The sequence below is a fragment of the Notolepis coatsorum genome (genome assembly GCF_963971535.1).
Source record: "Notolepis coatsorum genome assembly, chromosome: 17".
Lineage (NCBI taxonomy): Eukaryota > Metazoa > Chordata > Actinopteri > Aulopiformes > Paralepididae > Notolepis > Notolepis coatsorum.
Window position 1 is genome coordinate 51,350,383 of NC_140181.1, and position 12,163 is coordinate 51,362,545.

The 12,163-nt window shown below is 41.9% G+C and overlaps 1 protein-coding gene across 1 annotated transcript in view; it reads left to right on the plus strand.

Moving 5' to 3' along the window:
- Positions 1-12,163, plus strand: part of cfap74 (cilia and flagella associated protein 74) — a gene marked incomplete at both ends in the record, with an annotated part of 422,090 nt that overhangs the window by 182,818 nt on the left and 227,109 nt on the right. Inside the window, 2 exons of the mRNA XM_084333450.1 lie at positions 32-121; positions 3,107-3,292. Coding sequence (XP_084189576.1) covers positions 32-121; positions 3,107-3,292 — 276 coding nt within the window. The remainder of the gene's footprint in view (positions 1-31; positions 122-3,106; positions 3,293-12,163) is intronic.

A 12,163-nucleotide genomic window follows, 5' to 3' on the forward strand; every position in this document is an offset into this window, starting at 1 on the left:
TATCCCTGACCTGTCGTCTGATCCTCAACAGGTCAACCAGGACTTGGAAGGAGAGGTCCGGTTCGTCTCCGCTGCCGGCCCCTTTGCAGTGCCCATCAGATGCGCCATAAAGAAATGTGATGTGAGTGGTGGGCTGCATTGAGTGCAGTGCAGGGGAAGTAGTTCTGCAGAAGAAGTGGCCATTCATCTCAGCAGCAGGGTGGCTGAGGCTTAGAGCACAGAGTTGTGGTTTTCACAACATGAGGATAGTGTTTCCTGGAATACTAATGTTCTTCCTGTGTCCCAGCACGGCTCGGTCAGTAATTGTAAACACGCACCACTCTCTCCTGAAGCTAGAAATCAGAGAGAGAACCCTCCAATCGGTGATGTAACTGGGATGTAAAATCTGGGGCTGCTCGATAGACAGTGAATGGGGCCCGGATTTCGTAAGGCCATAAAATGTTTTCTTTTGTGAGCTTACACCCAAATGTGGTTTTTATTCTGGTTTAGATCTTTCATTGTCTATGGAGCAGCCCCAGATTTTATATCCCAAATCACTGATTGGAGGGTTCTCTCTTTAGGAGAGACTGGTGTGTGCTCACAAATACTGAGTGAACTGTCCTGGGGAACAGGAAGAACATTATGTGAATTCTTAAAATGGGCGGCATTCTCCTTTAATTAATTGCATTAACATGATTTGAAATATTACAAAACAAGAATCTATATTAGGGTACGATGTTGGCTTTTTTACCGATACCGATATACCGATATTGTCCAACTCTTAATTTCTGATACCGATATCAACCGATATCAACCGATACCGATATATGCAGGGTGTCCCCCCCCCCCCCAAAAAACGGAATAATTTCAGGTAATTAACATTACATATCTCTTGTCGTGGAATTAACACAACATTATGCATACTTTTGACAATAAATAAAATCTGAATTTGTTCTTACTTGCTTGCCTGGGTAAATAAAGGTTAAATAAATGAACAATTTATGAAAACCGATACAGATAATTTCCGATATCACATTTTAATGCCAATATCGGCCGATTTTGTAGAAGGCTAGGATGTGTTCTATACCCCAAAATGCCCTGGGTGGGAGGGTAGTTTATTAACCAGTGTTGTGGCTATGTTTGTAAAGAAAATGTTTAAGTAATTTACCACATCCAGCTTGTCTGTGATGAGAGTGTTTTCTGTCTTTACATTGATGTTTGTAAATCTGTTTTTTAGTTTTTTTTACTGCAGCCTAGTTGGTTGTTGAGTAATTTCCAAAGTTCACAGGGTTTGTTTTTGTTTTCCTCAGTTTTGTCATTGATGAAATGTTTTTTTTGCAGATTTGAACATGGTGTTTACATCGTTTCTTAGTCTGTTTCTTTGTTGTTTGAGTTCAACCACGTGGGCTTGGAGATCATTGTTTGAGCTTTTGGCAAGCTTTGACTGACTTTTATGAAGTTCAGAGCATTTTTTGTCTCTGGTTTTCATAGCGGTCAGTATGTCTGAGTGCATCCATGGCTCAGCGTGATTTTTAACCCTGGTGGTTCTTAGGGGGGCCATGTTGCCATCACCAGAGATTGCCCCTGTCTTTAATTCCACTTGTCTTTATAGGTGTATACGTGCGTGTTTTAGCTGATCTCTGTTTGAAGGTTGCTATGCATTGGTAATTCACTCTCGTACTTGGCGGCAGGCCACAGTTAACCCTCTGAGACTCGCGGGAGTGGGATTGTCTTTCAGAGGCTGTCGTGGGCTCAGTTCTAGAGTGAGGATACTGGGATCATTTGAAACTATAGACAAACTAAGGTACCAACCCTGTCATGCTAGCTTGTCGGGAAGGGGGCTAAATAATGGTCCAAAGTTAGGCAAAATGTTGGTGAGGGAAAAACTGGTATGGCCATTTTACAAGGGGTCCCTTGACCTCTCACCTCAATATATCTAAATGAAAATGGGTTCTATCGCTAGCCACGAGTCTCCCCTTCATAGACATGCCCACTTTATACTGATCCCATGCAGTTCTGGGCAAGAGCCATGCAGTTCTTTGTATACAGTGTTATTTTTGCCTATTTTAAAGATTGGGGTCCCTATAGTCTGAGCAATTTCCAGAACAGAATTGCTCGCCATCCAACATTTCTTTTTCAAATGTACATGTAGCCTAACCCTGTCAAAACAGCAGTCAAACTACGTTTGTTTACCAATGATTTTAAGTGTTATTAGTGAAATATGAGTTTATAAAAATCTTGGCACATTAGATGCGAGAAAATGACGCCGCCATGAAATCGTTGTAGTCCTAAGAAAGAGGAGACCCAGGGCTTTCGATGGACGTCGAAATTTCATAATACTACACTACCCAGCTCACACCAGCCGCTGTTAAAGCTGCTGGAAATATTCGATGCCAAAAATATTGTTATTTTCGTGATTATATCTCACGGGTCAAACAAACCTGAACATTATTGCCATAAAATACAACGTATATTGTTTCTTTACCTTTCTATTGACTACAAAAGAAATGGCGTAGCTATGGACATTATACAAAAGTAACTACTTACAGTAGATTTCATTCACGGTCTTTGCTGACCTGTAACAGGCGCCTGGTGGTACTAAATCCAGGTTTAACTGCCATTGGAAAGAGGAGATTTGGCCCGATCCAAAAATGTATGACTTGGCCATAATAATTCATGGTCATTCATAGCCCTGATATTCTATATTCTATATTCATATATGTGTCCGGATGACAAAATTCAGTACTGTATCTACAAAACCCCCTGTAAATCATCTGTCCTTTATTCATTTGCTTAGATTTTAGCAAATGTTCACATCTGGTCAATGTTAGCATGGTGTTAATAAAAATCTATAATAATAATAATAATAATAATAATATTTTATATTCTCCTTTGGTTCATTACAATTTACTCAAGCATAGTAACACAATATCTCTGACACTGGGAATACATTCCCTGAGGTCTATAGATGTCCCTAGATACCAAAAACATGCAAATGGACCTTGTAGAAGTGGAGCAATCTTCCATTTACTTATGTACTAGGGCTTTAGAGGTTAATATGGCATTTTGGAAGGATCTAAAAAATTCCTATTAAACACCTCCTGTATGTTGGTTCTCCTCTCCCCAGTTGGCAGTGGACAGCCTCATTGACTTCGGCACACACGTTGTAGGCCAGACTATTTCACGGACCATCACCTTGACCAACAGGGGGGCCCTGGGTACCCGCTTCAGCCTGGACACATCCACATGCCCCGGCCCAGCAAATAGCCAGGTCCAGGCACTGTCCCAGGCATCTAGTACCAACACGCAACAGGTCAGAATGTACACTTGATCCCATATGTGTGTTTGTGTGTGTGTGTGTGTGTTTGTGTGTGTGTGTGTGTGTGTGTGTGTGTGTGTGTGTGTGTGTGTGTGTGTGTGTGTGTGTGTGTGTGTGTGTGTGTGTGTGTGTGTGTGTGTGTGTGTGTGTGTGTGTGTGTGTGTAGGTGTGTGTGTGTAGGTGTGTGTGTGTGTGTGTGTGTGTGTGTGTGTGTGTGTGTGCGCGTGTGCACGTGCGTGTGTGTGTGTGTGTATGGTTCACTGATAGGTGACTAATAGTCAAATATTACCGCCTCACAGGGGAGCCCTGCAACCAAGAGCCCTGGAGAAGACCAGTCAAAACCTGTGGCCTCACAACCACAGCAGTCAGGTAAAGAATGCACACTCCTATGGTCATGGAAAACTTGAAAAAGATAATGGTATTTGATTTTCTTTTTCTTGTAAGCCTGGTAAAGTTATGGCAAATATCCAAGGACATTTGTATATACATTAGGGGTGTCAATGAATAAAGATATGAACACATTATTGGCATGATAGGCTCACATTCATTGCAATCAGTGGTGCAGTGGTGGTCCCACGTGGTACCACGCCGTCCCAGCAGTTTTTTCTGAGCAGAAGTACGCGCACGGATATGCATGCGCGCGACACAAAAATGCGTTCACAACTTTCACTTGACTCGTCGCGCCGTGCGCCAAGTACCGGCACTTATCTATCACCTAGACTTTGCATAATAATAGGATACCAATAACATAACAAAGAACGAGAAGTGCAAAACCAAAATACAAGCCCTGTGGGGGTTTGCTTGAGCTGTGGAGCTCTCACTATGTGACAAATGGTCCCGACTGGAAGGATGAGGCATTAAGTTGTGCTTCAGAAAGAAACTGTCCTTCTGTAAACTAAGTTACATTGTTAATTTAGTTTGTATTTACTTTTTTAAGTTAATTCAATTAAAGAAATTGTAACTACAATATTGTATCTACAATTACATTTAAAACATTGTTAGTTTTTCAACCATATCTGTTGACAATATAATTTCTTTATATATTGAAGGCTACATCCTGCTACCTTTTTCAGCTTCTCTATTTCAAGGCAATATTTACAAAAACTAAACTAAAACTAGTAATTTCATATACAAACATGTTTCCTACTATTTATGCATAATAATCATCTGTTCTGTGCGCATGTATGGGAACATGTATGCGCATGCACGTGGGCGTGGCGTCATTTAAACAGCGTACAGGCAGTTCTGATATTACGACTGCACCCCTGATTGCAATTAACGCAAATTAATATGTATGTAGATATATAGGTCAGTGAGCAAATGTGGTCATAAAGCGGCCATACAGCAATGTATGAAAAAATTGTTAGGGAAAGTAATCACAAGTACTTATCAGTCACAGGAGTCTTCAATAACGTTAAATGGTGATCCATTTTGTGAAGACATTTGTTCTCTGATGTAACATTAACGGTATCTTTGTTGGCAGACGACTCCTTCTGATAATCTAACATTAATGCTACTTAACATTAGCATAATTAGTGAGCATAGCATAATTCGACCTGTGTTCTTAAAGATACTTTAAGACTTGTCAGAAACATATATTAAGTTCAACTTGGAAAAGAAAGTTTACAAGCAAGCCACCATTTTGTAGACACACATTTTAAACGACTTGTTTATAGGCACAGTTATAGGCACAGTTTCTGAATACGGACTAGGTGCAAAATCTGACTGGGTTGTCTTATTTCACAGTTTGTGTGTTAGTAGGCCCATCAGAGACACATGTATGTGTACAAGCACTGAAAAGTGAGTTTTACACAATATGGGACCTTTAATACTTCACTGCAAAAGTATTAATGACAGCCCTAATATAAATTCAAGCTTGGTTTATTGTAGATGTAGTTACTTTTGAAGGAATAATACCCCGCCTCCCCCCGACCCTGACAAAATAATTGGTCATGGACATCATACTATGTGTTATGGATCACTCAGTCAGAAAAGCAATGGAATTTCATAATAAGAAAAATTTAAATGAAAATGGCCTGCACACAGACACGTCTCATCTCGCTCTAACAGTTGATTTTGATGAGGCGTCTTCTCTCAAATTTGTTCTAATCAGAACTCTCCATCACTCCACTCAGCACGTTTCCTACATTGTGATGGTCTTATACGCTTTTCAGTCTTCTGTCTCTGCTTCTGCTGTTGTCTTAATCTGCCCATCAGGCTGGAATTTTTTCTTAGTTTTTGTGTCAGATTGTGAAAAGGATGGATTGTCTCACCGACGTCATGCTAATAAATGAATCAGGTGGTTTGCATTCAAAGGTACATTATATAAACACTGTATGACCCAGTTTTGTGGTGTGCGGTTGTGTGTGTATAATGCGTGCATGCATGTGTGTGTATTTCCACGCATACTGTACATGTTTGTGTATGTGTGTGGGCTCTACTGTGTATGTGTGAATGTCTGTATGAATGTACATGTGTGTGTATGAATGTACTGTATGTATGTGCATCTGTGGCACCCACGACAGAGGCATCAGTTCCATGTCCAGAGCCTGCTGGTGTGAATCCTGCCGACGTGCCTTCAGAGCAGGAGGACACTATGACAGACCGGGCCTCAGACACCAGTGACATCACCTTAGGACAGGTACAGAAAGTCAACTCAGTCAACATGTCATAAAGGTACATTGGGCTGAAATAGCTATAGAATAGATAATTCATAATACAATTTACCAATGCAACCTGCTCTGGTCTTCATCAGGGTCATGCATTGTATCTAATCACGAATCATATCTGGGAGTGTTGCATTTATTTATTTTACATTTTATTTTGGATTTCATGATGCTTTTTGTTTTGTTCTTGATTTATTGTGATGTTTCTTCTTGACTTGTTTATGTGTCCGGCCCATGTGTTGTCCGGCCTTACAAATACATTTGATTTGATTTGATTTATTCTTTTGTATGTATGTTACCACACCCAAGACCCAGTAGCTATTTTATTATCTTGTACAGTATGTATGTGACCACACCTAAGACCCAGTAGCTCTTTTATTCTCTTGTATGTATGTGATCACACCTAAGACCCAGTAGCGCTTTTATTCTCCTATATGTGACCACACCTAAGACCCAGTAGCTCCCCTATTCTCCTGTATGTGACCACACCTAAAACCCAGTAGCTCTTTTATTCTCTTGTATGTATGTGACCACACCTAAGACAGAGTAGCTATTTTATTCTCTTGTATGTACTGTATGTGACCCAGTATTGTTTTTATTCTCCTGTATGTGACCACACCTAAGAGTGACCCAGTAGCTCTTTTATTCACCTGTATGTGACCACACCTAAGACCCTGTTCCGCTCCTATTCTCCTATTAGCTCATTGTTTTGAGCTACTGAAATATACATTTGACATAGGTCTGGCTTGTAGGCCTGGGGTATAGCACTCGATTATGAGTCACAAATTAACCATTGCTATATTTACTGCATGACTCAAAAGGTTTTCCCTGATAGAGAGATACATCTGATTGTGTGTGAGAGGCGGACAAATCTCTCTCTCTCTCTCTCTCTCTCTCTCTCTCTCTCTCTCTCTCTCTCTCTCTCTCTCTCTCTCTCTCTCTCTATGCTCCCTGCCTCTGCCTCTCTGTGTTTGGTTCATCACTTGTCATCACTTGTCACTTGTCAGGGGGGGGGGGTGGCGATGAGGGTTGGACTGCAAGCAAAATTAGCAGGATTGACAGTTGAAAATCCACTGAAAAACAACGTTTCTCTATTCTGTCTCCCACACTTGTCACAGCCACATCTATGGTCGATCAATCAAATGCATTACATAGGCTCAGGATATGAGCTTTATCATTTTATATGAGTTGCTTAAAGCAATCAATAACTTATAGGTTGAGCAATAGAGAAGTAGGCACCCCACCAACAGACGCACTTACAGGGTTTCATTAACCTCTTAAACCCTAGCCATATTATCAGAAAATTCGCCTAAAAATACATACCTAAGTAAATGAAAATTGCTCCACTTCTACAGGGTCCATTTGCATGTTCTTGGTATCTAGGGACATATATGGATCTCAGGGAATGTACTCCCAGTGTCAGAAATATTGTGTCTGTTACTAGGCTTGAGTAAATTGTAATGAACCAAGTTTCAAGTTTCTTTAATAGTTGTCATACAGAAGTACAGAATACTTTCATACAAAATGCTTCTTACTGTTACGCTCCAGAGACTGTGCTAGACAAGATAGTATCAAATAACATAGTATAGCATGTAAATTAGAAGTAGAAAATGAGGTCCCAGTGTTCAGTATAGACATATGTACAATGTTCGATGCAGAATAGACGTAACTGAGTTACCATATAATATACAATACTATGCAGTGTACTAATGTACAATACTATATAGTGCAAAGCAGAAATGGGATGAGGTACAATTTAGGTACAATTTACAGTAAGGTGTACGAGTTGTAGTGCAATCCTTCATCAATAAATATAAAGTGTGGGGAGTGGGTGCTACAGTGTGTTTGTTTAAAGTGAGTGTGTGCTATAAAGTGTGGGGAGTGGGTGCTACAGTGTGTTTGTTTAAAGTGAGTGTGTGCGTGTGGATGTGTTTGCTATGTGCGTTTGATTGTTGTTGTTGTGTAGTGTTCATTGTTCGTTGAGCAGCCTGATGGCCTGGGGATAGAAGCTTCTTCTGAGTCTTTCTGTGCTCGCCTTGAGACTCCGGTATCGCTTGCCTGACCGCAGCAGTTCAAAGAGGCAGTTGTTCGGGTGACTGGAGTCTTTAATGATTCTCTTAGCCTTGCCCCTGCACCGCTTGTTGTAAATGTTCTGGAGGGTGGGGAGCCCCCCTCCAATTGTGCGTTCGGCTGAACGTGTCACTCTTTGTAGTCTGCTTCGGTCTTGTGCAGTGCTATTCCCAAACCAGGAGGTGATGTTGCCAGTCAGGATGCTCTCTATTGTACATGAGTAGAAGTTCTTAAGGATCTTCTGACTGACTTGGAACTTCCTTAGGCGCCTGAGGAAGTAGAGGCGTTGTCGTGCCTTCTTCACAACACTGTCAATGTGTGTGGTCCATGTCAAGTCCTCGGATATGTAGGCTCCGAGGTACTTAAAGCTGTTGACTCTCTCAACCGGTGCCCCGTCGATGCTGAGGGGGCTGTAGTCCTTGACCCCCGACCTCCTGAAGTCCACAATCATCTCCTTTGTTTTGCTGACGTTCAGGGAGAGGCTGTTTTCCTGGCACCATCCCGCCAGGACCTTGACCTGATAGACCAAAGGAGAATGCTAAAATTGACCCGACATGAAAATCTGTTCTTACCCAGGTGTGTTGAATGATGAATCCCACTAGTTTTTAAACTCAAATGTGCGGTCTTTCTCAATTAATTTGCATACAGACACGCCCGCCAGCTCCTTATAAGATGAATGACACGTGTGAAAAACCGCAGAGGTTCGGCATCTGATCCAATCAACAGGAAGCGTTTTGCGACTGATCTCAAAATGAGATTAGATTCAAATGTATTGTTATTGTACAGTTACATACTATACGTGCAAAATTAATCGTTCCAGCAAAGTAGGCTCTGTCAATACTGAACAAGGCTTGTCAAGAGCCAATCGTGCAGTAGGTTGGAAAATACCAGACATGTCACCTGTCATCTCTCTCTGGTGAATATCAGGAAGGCAGCAGGACCGGACGGTATCCCTGTGCCGACCAACTGGCCCCGGTATTCACTGACATATTCAGTTCAGTTCAGTTCAGTTCAGAGTTTTCTGTCCTTAGAACAGTCTGTCATCCCCACCTGTCTGAAAAAGTCCACCAACAGTCTGTCATCCCCACCTGTCTGAAAAAGTCCACCATTATCCCTGTACCCAAAAAATCCACGCCCGCTTGCCTCAACGACTATCCCCCTGTAGCTCTCACCTCCATAGCCATGAAGTGCTTTGAGAAGCTAGTGAAGGGCTACATCTGTTCCTCACTCCCCAACACCCTGGAACCCCTGCAATTTGCATATCGTCCTAACAGGTCCACGGAGGACGCCATAGCCCATGTGCTGCACACAGCAGCATCACACCTGGACAAAAGGTAGGGGAACTATGTGAGAATGCTATTCATCGACTATAGCTCAGCATTCAATACCATAGTCCCCTCCAAACTCGTAGCCAAGCTCAGGGACCTGGGCTTGAACTATGACCTCTGCCAGTGGGTCTTGGACTTCCTGACAGGAAGACCCCAGGTGGTGAGAGCAGGCAACTGCATCTCCTCATACATCACTCTCAACACAGGGGCCCCCCAGGGCTGTGTTCTGAGCCCCCTCCTCTATTCACTGTACACACATGACTGTGTGGCACAGTGGAACAACAACACAATTATCAAGTTTGCTGACGACACAATCTTGGTGGGCCTGATCTCTGCAAACGACGAGAGGGCCTACCTGAAAGAGGTAGAGGACCTGGCGTGACGGTGTCAGGAGAACAGCCTCTTCCTGAACGAAAGAGATGATGGACTCTAGGAGGTTGGGGTTCTAGGGACTACAGCCCGCTCAGCATCGACCGGTCACCGGTCGAGAGATTGAGCAGTTTTAAGTACCTCGGAGTCCACATATCCGAGGACTTGACATAGACCACAGTCACCACACACATTGACAGTGTAGTGAAGAAGGCACAGCAACGCCTCTACTTCCTTAGGAGCCTAGGGAAGTTCAAAATGAGTCAGACGATCCTCAAGAACTTCTACTCGTGCACAATAGAGAGCATCCTGACTGGTAACATCACCTCCTGGTTTGGGAATAGCACCGCACAAGACCGCAGCAGACTACAGTGAGTGGCCCGTTCAGCCGAGCGCACAATTGAAGGTGGGCTTCCCACTCTCCAGGACGTTTATAACAAGCTCTGCAGGGTCAAGGCTAAGAGAATAATCAAATACTCTAGTCACCCAAATAACTGCCTCTTTGAACTGCTGCAGTCAGGCAAGCACTACCGGAGCCTCATGGCCAGTACAGAGAGACTCAGAAGGAGCTTCTATCCCCAGGCCATCAGGATGCTCAATGACAATGACACTATTGCCTCTTTTCCACTGCATGGTACCTACTCAACTCTACTCTACTCGCTTTTGGTACCTGGTACTTCTTTCGTTTTCCACTGCAGGTAGTACCCGCCATCAGTGTAGCTGGTTGTCATTGCGAGGGCGCCGTGATGTTAACTTCAACGCGACACACACACACGTATCGAAGCTAGCTATGAAGCTTATAAGATACCTTCACAGTGTATTCTGCGTCATTTATTGATGAAACAAAACCAACAGCAACACAATTGCTATGAAGATACCTTCACAGTGTATTCTGCGTCATTTATTGATGAAACAAAACCAACATCAACACAATTTACCACCAAGAACAAAGTTTAGTCTCACAAAAATATCGCAAATTTTTTTAGCTTACGTGTAGTTAGCTAATAAGGCAATGGTATCATAGAATAGAATAGAAATACTTTAATCATCCCGAGGGAAATTTGACACTACAAATTGGGATGATTAAAGTATTTCTATTCTATGATACCAGTGCCTTATTAGCTAATGTACGCTAGCTGCAATGCTAACGGTTATAATAGCAAATCCCAGTTACATTAGCACGTAAGGTAACAAAATTAGCAATCTTTTTGTGAGACTAAACTCTTTGTTCTTGGTGGTAAATTGTGTTGATGTTGGTTTTTTTTCATCAATAAATGAGGCAGAATACACAGTGAATGTATCCTTTTTTGTTTATTGCACTTTTTCTTGCTGCAAACAAATAATGAATCCTAATGTTTAGTAGTCGCGAGTCTATTTAAAGATGGCATGTTTTGTGTTTTGTGCAGGACGTCCCCCGTGTAGCACAATGATAACGTAGTGACTATTCTCTCTTCTGACCAATCAGTCGTCTGCGGTGTTTCACGTCACTTTTTGGTATCACTTCTACCTGCTTGGAACCTCGACAAAGCAAGTACTAAAAAAGTACCCAGTACCAGGTACTATCCGCAAATTTTGGCAATGGAAAACCGAAAAGGCTGAGTAGAGTAGAGTCGAGTCGAGTAGGTACCATGCAGTGGAAAAGAGGCATATGTAACAACCCATCATCTACACACACATCCACATGTACACACTCACTTTAAACAAACACTCACCTTACCACTCACTTTATTCACTTTAGACACTTTAACACACTTTATATTTATATTATTAAAGAGATTTGCACCACATTCATACCTCATTTACACCCTACCCCCCTAAGTTTTGTACCTCCGCATTCTACCTCACTGTTACTCATTTTACTCTGTATTGTATATTATATATACGAGGTGGTCTGCAAATGTTCTTGATAACAATCTAGTGGTCCGCATAAACAAGAAGTTTGGGACCACTGATCTAGACGATCTCTAAATATGCGGTCTATGCGTACGGCCTGGGCGGCCAGAGCATCTAACTGTTCTAACATATATAATAGATCATATATTATCAATTTCAGAAGCAGAACGCATGCAATAAGTTATAATAATAATTATTATTATTGAAATGTTCTGGGCCCTCATTTATCAACGTTGCGTACGCACAGATATGTGCGTAACCCGTGCATACGATAATTTCTAAGCAAAGTGTGTGACTTATCAGCCTACCCAGCATGTAATACGTTCTTTGTTAGAACTCAACTCGTTATTATTTTGCGCATAGATTGCAGAAATACGGGATCGTTTTGATTATATTTAAAAGGCTTTGCCATTGTTAAACGAAATAAGTGGAATTTCGAAGCTGTAAGCAGAATACAAGTCATATGAACACGAACAATATAGTGTTCTTCCCCCTTCCTACTGTATAAGACAGAATAAAAAACGCATTGCAACGAGAAC